The sequence below is a fragment of the Sus scrofa genome, chromosome 7 (assembly GCF_000003025.6).
Source record: "Sus scrofa isolate TJ Tabasco breed Duroc chromosome 7, Sscrofa11.1, whole genome shotgun sequence".
Lineage (NCBI taxonomy): Eukaryota > Metazoa > Chordata > Mammalia > Artiodactyla > Suidae > Sus > Sus scrofa.
The window spans coordinates 68,693,221-68,708,775 of NC_010449.5; the positions used below are offsets into that span (position 1 = coordinate 68,693,221).

General features: G+C 36.0%; 1 protein-coding gene across 1 annotated transcript in view; it reads right to left on the reverse strand.

Annotated features, from left to right (window-relative positions):
* Window positions 1,359–15,555, reverse strand: part of SCFD1 (sec1 family domain containing 1) — a 156,477-nt gene continuing 142,280 nt past the window's right edge. The window contains exon 26 of the mRNA XM_021099902.1: window positions 1,359–1,382. Coding sequence (XP_020955561.1) covers window positions 1,374–1,382 — 9 coding nt within the window. The 3' untranslated portion in view covers window positions 1,359–1,373. The remainder of the gene's footprint in view (window positions 1,383–15,555) is intronic.

The following is a 15,555-nucleotide window of genomic DNA, read 5'->3' on the forward strand; positions in this document are numbered from 1 at the left end:
TAATCATAGGCAAACAAACAGTCCTGCCAGAGAGGCATCCAACAGCTCCTCAAGACAGAACAACAATTCTTGGCTCCTGGATCAGTAAAATTATCTATTTTCAAAACAATCCTTTTTTAAAAAAAGAAACCAACAAAGGGGATAGTGTTGTTTATGTAACTTTTTTGTAAGGTTATAAAAAGTTTTTCTCTCTGGGTACAAAATGGGTACGGTACATGTTCCCAAGCCTAGAGAGTTTGTTTGAGAAGGAAAACTCTCTTGGGATTTCCCTTTGCTAATGATTTCAGACTCTCCCTTGTGGAAGAAAAAAAAATTATTTAAATATTCTGCTCTGAAATTCTTTGGAATGGCTGGGACCTGGATATGCCGGATCCCCCATCTTGCCTGGCAAGCTGGACAGACAGGAGTGATCCTTGTTGAAGGTGGGACGGGGTGTGGCAGAGTGCTTGCAGCAGCTCCTGGTCTCTCTGGATGCCCACCGTAACCTGGGTGGAACACACTTTTCTTTCAGATTTCCTTTTTCTTATGCTCCTTGGCCATCAGCTTCTACCAGTAGCCTAGCGGAAGCTCACCTGGAAAGAGGGCAGCAGTCAATATGGGTTGGAGGAGGGAGGGACTTCATAATAGACTTCGAGAAACCTTAAAAATGGAATTGAAAATGGGAAAATACACAAATAAGAGATTCAAAAACTTTATGAGCTCAGAAGTCTACTGTAGAGGGAAAAGCAGAGATGAAAGAGCACAAAGGGCATGCTGCCATCTTAAATAAGGAAGGCAGAATAAATTGCTGTGAAGGGCTCTTTGTAGAGGGAAGAATGTTGAAAAAGAGAGGCTGTTCAAATGAGGCTGACTTGAGGTCCAGGTGAAATGGAGTTGATCAGTCAGTGACTTCTCACCTAACACAAGGATCAGTGACCCAGCCTGGGGATGTGCAATGTGGGAGGCTGTGGGCTTCCGGTGGCTGCTGTCCCCACAATGCTGTGCCCTGGGACGTTCCCTCACTTCATGCCAGTTGCCTGGGTCAGTCAGTGGGGACAGAAATGACAAAGGCCATTATTTCCATTTCAGGCCAGCGGTATCCATTAGTTATATTCCATTTGTCTCTTTTGCAGGGAGTAGTTGTTGGCTTCATTAGTTATCGGTGAGAAGCATTTCATAACAAATGTCAGCTATATACCAAGTTGTCATCTTGGCTTCGGGCTTGGACTGGACCTGGTCTTGGGCCCCTTTGGGACCTGAGCGTGTTTTATTTCTTTGTGTTTCTTGGATAAGTGAGAGTTTCCAGATAGGTCTTAACTTTACTCATTTGTTCAGGGAGAATCTTCAGGGCACAGTGAAGAATAAGGATATTGGGCCAAAGGTCATCTGTTGGTTCAGAATTTCTGGAAAACAAAAATTTTTGTTACCACTTTTGATGATAAGTATGAGTGGAATTTAAAATGTTTTTTTAATTGTATTTTAAAAGTTTGTCCTTTTTGATTTTGGAGGATGGTTCTTATCTACCAATCATTTATTAATTTCATACTTACTAAGTGCTGTCATGGAGCAGAGTATATATAGGGCCTTGTTTGAGTTGCCCATAGATTTGGGTAAGGCTTCCATGAAGTAGGCTTTGATAAATGAGTAGGAGCTCCTCAGATGGAGGCGTGGGAGGAGGACATTTCAAGCATAGGACAGTCCATGAAAGTGAACAACCTGCAGGGGGCAGTAGCAGTTCCTGAGTGATTGCAGCCAGTCTGGTGGTGGGGTGAAAGGACGCTGAAGTTAGGAAGACAGAGTGGGGGCAGGCACTGGACATTAATGTAAAACTTTTAATCAGACTCATGATATAGGTAGAATGACCAGCTATATCTTTTTCACTCTTCTTGGCTGCGCAGCAAAGTATTATGCCAAAGAGACGGTGGGAAGCCTCTTTCCTGTGTTAGAGGAATTCCCCACCTCGTGATGCAGAGTTTGCCTCTCTGGAGAAGCTCAGAGTGTGTGTATTCTCTTTCCCAGTCTCCCTTGCAGTTGAGGAATGGGCATATGACCTGGCCCCGCTAATCAGATGTCTCCACTGCTGAACTTAAATAGTGCCACGAAGAAGCTGGAACCCCAAGAAAAATACAGTTTTGGAGATGGAGCCATAAATTTCTAGAGGCAGCAGAGGGCAAGGATCTGAGTGTCAGGACCAAGTGTCTGCTGTTTCAGGATGGTAATGAGAGCTGTAGTGTCTCTGCCCAGCACCAGCAATGATGTCTTTACCTAACTGTCACCCAAGCATGGTTTGGAACATTGCTTCTGGCTACATAGCCTCCAAACCTGGTTCTCCACCTTTCTAAAAGATCCTGTGAACCGTCCAGTCCAGTTTCTTTCTTTCCTTTCCTCTTCATTCTTTCCCCTTCTTCCCTTCCTTCTTTCTTTCCTTCCTTGTCATGTTCGTTGCGGTATAACTTACTGACAGTAAGATATACGCTTTTATTTATTTATTTATTTATTCATTTGCTTTTTTAAGGGCTGCACGTGCAGCATATAGAAGTTCCCACGCTAGGGGCTGCATTGGAGCTGCAGCTGCTGGCCTACACCACAGCCACAGCAATGCAGGATCCAAGCCACATCTGCAACCCTACGCTACAGTTCACTGCAACACCAGATCCTTAACCCACTGAGTGAGGCCAACGATTGAAACCTCATCCTCATGGATACTAAGTTGGGTTTGGTACTGCTGGGCCACAATGGGAACTCCCTAAGATAGACTCTTTTAAAATTTATAATGTAATGAGTTTTGCCAAGTGTATTCAGATGTGTAACCAATATCATAAGAAACAGACTAGTCCAATACCCCAGAAAGTTCCTTTATGCCTCTTTGTAGTCAGTCCACTCTCCTTGTTCCCAGCCCCTCATCTGATCTCATTTTTTGTCCTTGGAGTTTTGCCTTTTCCAAGTCATATAAATGGATCATACAATATGATGTTTTTGTGTCTGACTTTTTTTTTTTTTAACTTAGTGTAATGCTTTTGAGATTCATTTACGTTGTTGTGTGTAAAAATTCATTCCTTTTTCTTTTTTGTCATTTTAGGGCCACACCTCTGACATATGGAAGTTCCCAGGCTAGGGGTTGAATTGAAGCTGCAGCTGCCAGCCTGAACCACAGCCACAGTAATGTGGGATCCAAGCTACATCTTTGACTTACACCACAGCTCAGGGCAACGCTGGATCCTTAACCCACTGAGTGAGGCCAGGGATGCTGGTCAGATTCTTAACCCACTGAGCCACAATGGGAACTCCCTTTTTATTGTTGAATGATATTTGGTTATATCAAAGTTTGTTTATCCAGTTACCAGTTTATAGATATTTGGTTTCATTCCAGTTTCTGCATGAGTCCTTGTGTAGATATACATATGTTTTTATTTTTCTTAGATAATTACCTAGGAATAACACTGGGTCGGAGTTCCTGTCGTGGCTCAGTGGTTAACAAATCTGATTAGGAACCATGAGGTTGCGGGTTCAATCCCTAGCCTTGCTCAGTGGGTTAAGGATCCAACATTGCCGTGAGCTGTGGTGTAGGTTGCAGACGAGGCTCAGATTCCACGTTGCTGTGGCTCTTGCATAGGCCAGCGGCTACAGCTCTGATTCGACCCCTAGCCTGGGAACCTCCATATGCCACGGGAGTGGCCCAAGAAATGGCAAAAAGACAAAAAAAAAAAAATTGTTCATTTACAATGTTCTGTCAATTTCAGCTGTACAGCAAAGTGGCCCAGTTATACATATATATATTACATTCTTTTTCTCACATTATCCTCTAATTGTACCATCACAAGTGATTGCATGTAGTTCCCTGTGCTTTACAGTAGGACCCCATTGCTTATCCACTCCAAATGCAATAGTTTGCATCTACTAACCCCAAACTCCCTGTCCGTTCCACTCTCTCCTCTTCCCCCTCCCCCTTGGCGACCACGCATCTGTTCTCCAAGTCCATGAGTTTGTTCCTTTTCTGTAGATAGGTTCTTTTGTGCCATACATTAGATTCCAGATATAAGTGATATCACATGGTATTTGTCTTTTGACTCTTTCTGGCTTACTTCACTTAGTATGAGAGTCTCTAGTTCCATCCATGTTGCTGCAAATTGCATTATTTTGTTCTTTCTATGGCTAAGTAGTATTCCATTGTGTATATTTACCACATCTTCTTAATCCATTCATCTGTCCAGGGACATTTAGGTTGTTTCCATGTCTTGGCTATTGTTAATATTGCTGCAGTGAACATAGGGATGCACTTATCTTTTTGAATTAAAGTTTTTTGTCTGGATAGAATCTCAGGAGTGGGATTTCTGGGTTATATAGTAGTTCTATATTTAGTTTTCTGAGGTACCTCCAGACTGTTTTACATAGTGGTTGTGCCAATTTACATTCCCACTAACAGAGAAGGAAGATTCCCTATCTCCACATTCTCTCTGGCATTTGTTATTTGTAGACTTATTAATGATGGCCATTCTGACTGGTGTGAGGTGGTATCTTATTGTAGTTTTGATTTGCATTTCTCTAATAATTAGTGATGCTGAGTATCTTTTCATGTGCCTGTCGGTCATTTGTATGTCTTCTTTGGAGAAATGTCTATTCAGGTCTTCTGCCCATTTTTTGATAGAGTTGTTTGTTTTTTGCTGTTGAGTTGTGTGAATAGTTAATATATTTTGGAGATTAAGTCCTTATCAGTTTCATTGTTTGAAACTATTTTCTTCCACTCTGTAGGTTGTCTTTTTTTTTTTTATGGTTTCCTTTGATGTGCAAAAACTTGTCAGTTTGATTAGGTCCCATTGGTTTATTTTTGTTTTTATTTCTGTTGCCTTGGGAGACTGACCTAAGAAAATATTTGTAAGGTTGGTGTCAGAGTATGTTTTGCCTATGTTCTCCTCCTGGAGTCTTATGGTGTTTTGTCTTATGTTGAAGTCTCTAAGCCATTTTGAGTTTATTTTTGTGCATGGTGTGATGGTGTGTTCATTTCATTGATTTACATGGAGCTATCCATTTTTGTCAGCACCACTTGCTGAAGAGACTGTCTTTTTCCCATTTTTTTTGTTCATGGCTCCTTTGTTGAAGATTAATTGACCACACGTGTCTGGGTTTATTTCTGGGTTCTCTGTTCTGTTCCATGGGTCTGTATGTCTGTTTTGGTACCGGTACCACACTGTCTTGACTACTGTGGCTTTGTAATATTGCCTGAGGTCTGGGCAAGTTATGCCTCCTGCTGGGTTTTTGTTCCTCAGGATTGCTTTGGCAGATCTGGGTCTTTTGTGGTTCCATATACATTTTTGGATTGTTTGTTCTAGATTTTTGACAAATGTGATGGGTAACTTGATAGGGATTGCACTGAATATGTAGATTGCTTTGGGTAGTATGGCTATTTTAATGACATTAATTCTTCTAATCTGGGAGCATTAGAATATCTTTTCATTTCTTTGAATCCTATTTAATTTCCTTGATTAATGTTTGAAAGTTCTCAGCACATAAGTCTTTCACCTTCTTGGTCAGGTTTATTTCTAGGTATTTAATTTTTGGGGGTGTATGTTAAACTTAAAAGACACTCCCAAATTGTTTTCCAAAGTGGTTATATCATTTTTCATTCTTATAAGCAAAGTATGAAAGGTCAGTTTGCTCTGTATCCTCCACAGCACTTGTTGTTGTCAGTTATATTAATTTTAATTATTTGGTAGGTATGTAGTGGTATCTTATAATAGTCTTAATTGTTTACATTTTATAACATGCTTGTGAAAGATATGGGTTTTAAATTCCAGTGTGGTTCATGGCTAGTATACATAGTTGATTTTTGTATATTGACTTTGTGTCGTGACCCTGCTACACTCTCCTATCAATTCTTAAATCTCTCTAATAATTTCTTTAAGATTATGCAGATGATCTTGTCCACTGTGAATAAAGGCAGTTATATTTGTTCCTTAGTAATATGTCTGGTTTGTATTTCCTTACCTTATTGTTGTTCCCAAGACCTCTTCTTGAAGTTCATTGAATGGAATCAGTGAGAGCAGACTTGATTTTTGTTATTCTTGTTTAATGTTTAATTTATCAATGTCTTATAGCTAATAAAATTTGAAATTAATCTTTTGAGTATTTAAACATTATTTACAAACTTAAGAAATATCCTTAAATTTTTAAACTGCAATTAAAATTTTAGTATGGCTGATTCTTAGGAATATTTCAGATATCTTAAGGAGCAGACAAAACATACAAATGATGGTTTACATATGATGTCACTTATATGTGGAATCTAAAATATGGCACAGATAAACCTCTCTACAGAACAGAAACAGACTCACAGACAAGGACAGCAGACTTGTGGTTGCCAAGGGAAAGGGAGAGGGAGAGACTGGGAGTTTGGGGTTAATAGAGAAAACTATTACATATAGAAGGGAAAAGCAACGAGGTCCTGTTATATAGCATAGGAAACTATATCCAATCACTTGTGATAGAACATGATGAAAGATAATAAGAAAAAAAAGAGTATATGTGTATATTCTTCATATATACATATATGTATATATATGACTGGGTCACTTTGCTGTCAGTAGAAATTGACAGAACACTGTGAATCAACTATAATAAAAAATTGATGATTTATTATGAAGCTAATGAAGTTTTAAGTTTCAGGGCTCCTCACTTCACAACTTCTTATAAGGCCCCTTGCTTTGTCTAGATACATATTTACTCTTATACTTTACTTTGTGTGTCCTGTTTAAGAAAAAGAAGGCAAATGGTAAAAACCTAAGGCTCCACAAAATCTAGAGATTCCGGCCCTCTGCTTCCTTGAATCATTGCTTTATTTATTTAGTTATCTTCCTAGGCAGTCTGTAATATTATTTTTATTCTTTTCTGGGCTTTCAAAAATCTGATCAGACTAAAAAAAAATGTCACTTTAGTCCAATTACGGTTATTGCATCAGGGTGTTCAATTAATTTATTCTTGAGAGTTCCCTGGTGGCTCAGTGGGTTAAGGATCCAGTGTTGTCATTGCTCAGTCCTGGGCCTAGGAACTTCCATATGCCATAGGTGTGACCAAAAAAAAAAAAATTGATTCTTGGTCAGGACTCCAAACTTGTGCGGTCCAAGGGGATTTTCACTGGGCCACTGATCATCAGTTAAGCTTCCTTTTTGTTATATCTGTAAGATTTTTAAGTCATATCTTTCTCACAGGTCTTAATTTTTTGCAATCTGATGTCTTTCTTCAAAACCATGGGTTTTCAGCCTCAATTGGACAGCATTATGTAACCTATATTTGTTTGATACATTGACAGAGACTTTCGCAATTTTGAAAATTAATGTATTGCTATACTGATAGATTATTTTGCTACATTTATTGGGCCATCTGAAGGCTTTACTTCCCAAAAGAGGAGGAATTAAGTGTGTGGAGTTAGCAGGACTCTAGGAGAGTTGGCTAATTTGTTCTTGGAAGGTACTGTGACTTCTACTTGGTTATATTGTATGTGAGCAGCACTGTCCTTGTTCTGCCCACAGTTCCTATTGTTGGGACTGTTTGACTTCTCATAGGACTATGAGTTGCTTTCCTTACCTAGGTGGAAACATATACTTTTTAAATAGATGTCTACTTAATAAAAGAAGCAAAGTGTCCATGTATGTTAACATTATTCACCAAAATTAAGAAGTTAAACATACCCTATTATAGTCATCGTGTGTGTGCGCGTGTGTTTCACCTACCTTTTTGCACTCTTTTTCTATTTAGAACTTTTTGGATTGTCATCATCAATTCATGGTCTTTCACAGATTCCACTTGTCCAGTAAAAATAACAGTAGTAATCATAAAATAATTATCATGTTATTATTTATGCTGCAGGGAGAGTTTGGTTGGTTTGTTCTATTAGCACAGCTGATGTTCTTTAAAGCCTTATGGCTTTCTGACAACAGGAGAATGTTCCAACTCCATCTACCTTGATTTTTTCCTCCAAGATGTGGACTTGGTACCTTTGCTTTGAATCAAGAATGGTAACATGAGACCTATAAGAGTTGCTTATGGGGAGCAGACTTAACTATATGTGTGTGTGTGTGTGTGTGTGTGTGTGTGTGTGTGTATACAGTTCTATACGTGTGTGTGTATATGTATATAAACACATGTATTTATTTATTGAAGTATTGGTGATTTACAAGTCAGTTTCAGCTGTAGAGCAGAGTGATTCAGTTGTACCTATATATGTATACAATTATACATGTATATAAATGTATATGTATATATTCCTTTTCAGATTCTTTTACATTATAGGTTATTGCAAGATATTGAATATAGTTCCCTGTGCTATACGGTAGGTTCTTGCTGTCTATTTTATGGAGTAGACTTCATTTTAAAGGGAAAACATTTGGTTTTTCACCATTAAGTATGATGTTAACTATCGATTTTCTTACATTTTCTTTACCAGTTCAGACACTTCAGTTATACCAGTTTGCTGATAGCTTTTATCATGAATGCATGTTGGATGTTAGGTGTTTTTTCTGCATTTATTGAGATCATCATGGTATTTTTCTCTGTTAATATGGTGAATTAAAATGATTACTTTTTCAAATGTTGAACTAACTTTACATTGACCGACCCTACTTGGCCATGTTTTATCCTTTCTTTTTTGTACTGGATTCAATTGGCTAATATTTTGTGAAGAATTTTTCATATTTAGTTTTCTTATAATGTCTTCATTTTTGGTATCAAGGTAATGCTGGCCTCATAGAATGAATTAGGAAGAGACTATATCATTGGTACGATTCATCAATGACCTCATCTGGGCACAAAGTTTTCTTTGTGGAAGTTTTACAACTAGAGCAACAATCTCTTTAGTAAGTGTAGAGTTATTCATGTTTTCTTTTTACTTGAAGTGATCTTTCAAATAAATTATATAAATCAATCCATTTTATCTGCTGTCAAATTTATTTGCCTTAAGTCTTTTCTAGTTTTTCCTTATTATCTTTTCAATAACTCTAAGATCTGTAGTGATATTTCTTCTTTCATTCTGATTTACTTAATATTGATAATTTGTATCTTCCTTCTTTTAAAAAATTTTTTATTAAAGTATAGTTGATTTACAGTGTTGTACCAGTTTTTGCTATACAGCAAAGTGACCCAGTTAAACATATATAAAAATTCTTTTTCTCATATTATCTTCCATCATGTTCTCTCCTGAGACTGGATATAGTTCCTTGTGCCATACAGTAGGATCTCATTACGTCTTCCTTCTTTTTTCTCGATTAGTCTGGCTAAAGGTTTATACATTTTATTGCATTTATTTATACATTGAATTTTACAAAGAACTAGCTTTTAGTTTCATAAATTTTATTTATTAATTTTCTTTTTTATTTCTTTTGTTTCTGCTTTTTATCATTTGCTTCCTTCTCATTTTGATATAAACTACTCTTCTGGAGTTCCCATTGTGGCTCAATGGGTCAAGAACCCGACATCTCTGTGAGGATGTAGGTTCAATCCCTGGTCTCACGCAGTGGGTTAAGGATACAGGGTTGCTGTAAGCTGCATCATAGGTCACAGATGTGGCTCAGATCTGGTGTTGCTGTATCTGTGATGTAGCCTCAGCTGCAGCTCCTATATGACCCCTAGCCTGGGAACTTCCATATACCACAGCTGTAGCTCTAAGAAGAAAAACAAAACAAAACTACTTCTTTTTCTAGCTTTTAAATATAGAAACTTAGATTATTGATTTAAGACTTTTTTTTTTCAGATGTAAGCATTTAATGCTATAAATTCTCCTCCAGATACTGTTCTAACTGCATTCAACAAATTCTGGTACATTGTTTTCATTTTTATTCCATTCAAAATATTTACTGATTTCTCTTGTGATTTCTTCTTTGGCTCAAAGATTATCTAGGATTAGGTTGTTTAGTTTCTAAATCTTCAGGGATCTTTCTATTATTGATTTCTCATTTAATTCCAATATGTTTAGAGGACATATTTTTCTTGATTTCAATACTTTTAAATTTGTTGAAAGTTGTTTCATGGCCCAAAATATGGTTCATCCTGATGAACATTCCTTGTTCACTTGAAAAATGTTTATTCTGCTGCTTCTAGGTGGAACATTCTATTAATATTAATTAGGTCAAGTTAGTTGATGCTCCTGTACAAGTCTTTATCATTGCTGATGTTCTTTTTGTACTTCTATCAAATACTAAGAGAAAAGTACATTGAACTCTTTGTATATAGTTAAGTATTTGTATATTTTTCTGTTTAGTTCTATCATTTGTCCCTTACGTATTTTTAAATCTTTGTTATTGGGTGCAAAAACTTTAGGATTGTTATACCTTCTTGATTGACCCCCTTATATATATAAGTAATGGTTCTCTTTATATTTGGAAAGCATTTTTGGTAAAGTCTACATTTTTCCTTTTCTTTTTTCGCTATTCCCATGCATGCAGAAATTCCTGGGCCAGGGATCAAACCCATGCCACAGTGGCGACCCAAGCCACTGCAGTGACAATGCTGGACCCTCAAACTGCTGCACCACAAGAGAACTCCTGTAAAGTCTACTTTGTTGGACAGTAACATAGTCTCTCTACCTCCCTTTTGAGTAGTGTCCACATATTATAGTATATCTTTTCCCATTCTTTTACAGTTAATATAGCTATTAAAAGTATGTCTTTTATTTAAAGTGGCATTCTTTTTTGAAGGCTTTTTCTTTCAATTTAACAATCTCTGCCTTTTTTTTTCAATCTCTGCCTTTTAATCATAGTAGACCATGTACATTTTATGTAATCATTGATGTGTTTGGATTTACCTTTATCATCTTGCTAGTTATTTTCCACTTGTCCCATCTATTCTTTGTTTTTATTCTCTTTTCCTGTACTTATTTATTTATTTATTTAAATTTATGGTACTTGTAATAATTCCATTTGTTTCTATTATTTGCTTATTAGCTACCTGTATTTTTTAAAACATTTGCTTTTGGGATCACAATGTACATCTTTAACTTTTCACATTTAACCTTCAAGTAATATTTTATAACAGTATGCTTTCATTTCTTCTCTTCCATCCTTTGTACTGTTCTTCTACTTTTTTGCTTCTACATATGTTATTTCCCCTCCACCCGGAAGCCATCTAGTTTTATTTATTATTATTATTATTATTTGCTTTTTTTAGGGCCACACCTGCAGCCTATGGAGGTTCCTAGGCTAGGAGTTGAATTGGAGCTACAGCTGCCGGCCTATGTCACAGCCACAGCAATGCCAGATCCAAGCCGCGTCTGAGACCTACATCACAGCTCACGGCAACACCAGATCCTTAGCCCACTGAGCGAGGCCAGGGATTGAACCTGCAACCTCATGGTTCGTAGTTGGATTCGTTTCTGCTGTGCCACGATGGAACTCCTATTAATTTATTTTTAATTTTTATTTTTTATTGTGGTATAGTTGATTTACAATGTTGTCTTAGATTCAGATGTACAGCAAAATGATTCAATTATACATATACATATATCCATTCTTGTTCAGATTCTTTTCCCATATAGGTTATTACAGAATACTTAGTAGAGTTCCCTGGGCTATATAATAGGTCCTTGTTGATTATCTATTTTATGTATAGTAGTGTGTATATGTTAATCCTAAACTCCTAATTTATATGTTGCCCCCACATTTGGTAACCATAAATTTGTTTTCGAGGTCGGTGAGTCTGTTTCTATTTAGTAAATTAGTTCATTTGTGTCTTTTTCTTAGATTACACATATAAGTGATATCATATGATGTTTGTCTTTCTCTGTGCGACTCACTTCACTTGGTGCGATAATCTCTAGGTCCATCCATGTTGCTGCAAGTGGCATTATTTCATTCTTTTTTTCTGGCTGAGTGATATTCCCGTGTGTGTGTGTGTGTGTGTGTGTGTGTGTATCTTATTTTCTTTATCCGTTCCTCTGAGAATGGACATTTAGGTTTCTTCCATTGTAAATAGTGCTGCAGTGAATATTGGGGTACATGTATCTTTTTGAATTATGGTTTTTCTAGATATATGCCCAGGAGTGTGGTTGCTGGATCATATGGTAGTTCCCTTTTTAGTTTTTTAAGGAACCACCATACTGTCCTCCATAGTGTTTGTACCAATTTATCTTCACACCACCCTTGTAGGAGGATTCCCTTTTATCCACACCCTCTCCAGCATTTATTGTTTATAGTTTTTTTTTTTTGATAATGGCCATTCTGACCAGTGTTAACTGACATCTCTTTGTAGTTTTGATTTGAAGTTCTCTAATAATTAGTGATGTTGAGCATCCTTTAATGTGCTTATTGGCCAACCGTCTGTCTTCTTTGGAGAAATGTCTTCTGCCCATATTTTGATTTTCTTTTTATATTGAGCTACATGAGATGTTTGTATATTTGGAGATGGATATCTTGTTACTTGCAAAGATTTTCTCACATTCTGTAGGTTGTCTTTTCATTTTGTTTATGGCTTCCTTTGCTATGCAATAACTTTTAAGTTTAATTAGGTTCCATTTATTTATTTTTTGTTTTATTTTCATTACTCTAGAAGATGGATCTGCAAGATATTGCTGCAATTTTTGTCAAAGAGTGTTCTGTCTGTGTTGTTCTCTAAGAGTTTTATAGTGTCTAGTCTTACATTTAGGTCTTTAATACATTTTTAGTTTATTTTTGTGCATGGTGTTAGAGAATGTTGTAATTTCATTCTTTTACATGTAGCTGTCCAATTTTCCCAGCACCATTTATTGAAGAGTTTCAATATATATAGTATATAATTTTATTTATTGAATTTATTTATATAGAATAAATTTATTTATATGTAGTATATATAGTATATATAGTTTATTTATATATAGGATATATATTTATTGAATTTATTTATTATTATTTATTTATTTATCTTCATTTTTTGAAGAATTTCAATATATAGTATCTGGTCTTATATTTAGGTCTTTAATGCATTTTTAGTTTATTTTTGTGCATGGTGTTAGAGAATGTTGTAATTTCATTCTTTTACATGTAGTTGTCCAATTTTCCCAACTCCATTTATTGAAGAAGAACAAACAAAACCTAAAGTCAGCAGAAGGAAGGAAATCATAAAGATCAGAGAGGAAATCAATACAATAGAGATTCAAAAATAAATAGGAAAAAAATCAAAAATCAGTAAAATAGAGATTCAAAAATAAGTAGGAAAAAATCAAAAATCAAATAGAAATAAAACCAAGATCTGGCTCTTTGAAAAGGTAAACAAAATTGACAAACCTCTGACCAGACTCACTAAGAAGAAGAGAGAAAAAAACCCAAAAAAACAAAATAAGAAATGAAAAAGGATAAATCACAATGGATACTGCATAAATACAAAAAACCATAAGAGAACACTATGAACAATTATATGCCAACAAATATGACAACTTAGAAGAAATGGACAACTTTCTAGAGACTTACAGCCCGCCAAAACTGAATTGAGAAGAAATAAATCAGAGTTTCCATTGTGGGCAGTGGAAACGAATCTGAGTAGGAACCATGAAATTGTGGGTTCGATCCCTGGCCTTGCTCAGTGGGTTAAGGATCTGGTGTTGCCGTGAGCTGTGGTGTAGGTCACAGATGCAGCTTGGATCTGGCATTGCTGTGGCTCTGGTGTAGGCTGGAGGCTACAGGTCTGATTTGAACCCTCACCTGGGAACTTCCATATGCTGTGGGTGCAGCCCTAAAAAAAAGAAAAAAAATAAATAAAAAGAAGAAATAGATCATCTGAACAGACCAATCACTAGAAATAAAATTGAATACATAATAAAAACACTCCCTACAAACAAAAGTCTTAGGACCCAATGGCTTCACAGGCAAATTCTACCAAACATACAAAGAGGAACTTGTACCTATCCTTCTTAAACTTTTCCAAAAGGTTGAAGAAGAAGGAGTACTCCCAAAGACATTCTATGAAGCCACCATCACCCTAATACCAAAACCAGACAAAAATACTACCAAAAAAGAAAATTATAGGTCAATATATTTGATGAATATAGATGCAGAAATGCTCAACAAAATTTACCCAACCAAATCCAACAACATAAAGAAAAGATCATACACTATGACCAATAAGATTCATCCCAGGTTCACAGGGATGGTTCAACATATGCAAATCAATCAACATCATACACCACATTAACAAAAACAAAGTCAAAATACACATGATCATCTCAATAGATGCAGAAAAAGCAGTTGACAAAGTCCAACATCTATTCAGGATCAAAACTCTTAGCATACCTTAACATACCTTAACATAATAAAAGCCATTTATGACAAACCCCTAGCAAATATAATACTTAATGGAGAAAAGCTGAAACCCTTCCCACTAAAATCTGGAACAAGACATGTATGCCCAGTCTCACCACTTTTTATTCAACAGAGTATTGGAATTCCCAACCACAGCAATCAGGCAAACAAAAGAAATAAAATGTATCCAAATTGGAAGAGTAGAGGTAAAATTGTCTGCAGATGACATGATACTATATATAGAAAACCCTAAGGACTCCACACAAATGCTACTCGAACTGATCAACAAATTCAGCAAAGTAGCAGGATACAAGAGACTGTCTTTTCTCCATATGTATTCTTGCCTTCTTTGTCATAGATTAATTGACCATACCTGCATAGGTTTATTTCTAGGCTCTCTGTCTTTTTCCATTGATCTGTAAGTCTGTTTTTGTGCCAGTGCCAAAGGTACAGATGACTGTAGCTTTGTAGTATAGTCTGAAGTCAGGAAGCCTGATTCTTCCAGCTCCATTTTTCTTTCTCAGGACTGCTTTGGCTATTTGGGGTATTTTTTTGTTGTTGTTTTCATATAAATTTAAAAATACTTTGTTCTAGATTTATAAAAAAAATGCCATTGGTATATTGATTGCATTGAATCAATAGATTCCCTTTGATAGTATAGTTATTTTGACAATATCGATTCTTCCAGTCCAAGCATGTGGTATATCTTTCCATATGTTTGTGTTATCTTTGACTTCTTTCATTAGCATCTTGTTTTTTGGAGTCCAGATCTTCTATTCCCTTAGGTATGTTTATTCCTAGGTGTTTTATTCTTTTTAATGCAATGGTAAATGAGATTGTTTCCTTAATTTCTCTTTCTCATCTTTTATTGTTAATGTATAGAATTGAAACAGACTTCTCTGTATTAACTTGGCATCCTGAAACTTTACTGAATTCATCACTCAGCTCTAATAGTTTTCTGTTAGTATTTTTAGGATTTTCTATATATAGTATCCTGTTATCTGTAAATAGTGACAGGTTTACTTCTTTCCAATTTGGGTTCCTCTTATTTTTTTTCTTCTATGATGAATGTTGCTATGTTGAATAAAACTATGTCAAATAAAAGTGGTGAGAGTGGGTGTCTTTGTCTTGTTCCTAATTTTAAAAGAAATTCCTTCAATTTTTCTCAGTTGAGTATGATATTAGCTGTGGGTTTGTCTTATAGCAGTTATTATGTTGAGGTAGACTCCCTCTATGCCCACTTTCCAGAAAGATTTTTTCATAAATTGGTGTTGAATTTTGTCCAAAGCTTTTTCTACATCTATTGAGATGCTCATATGGATTT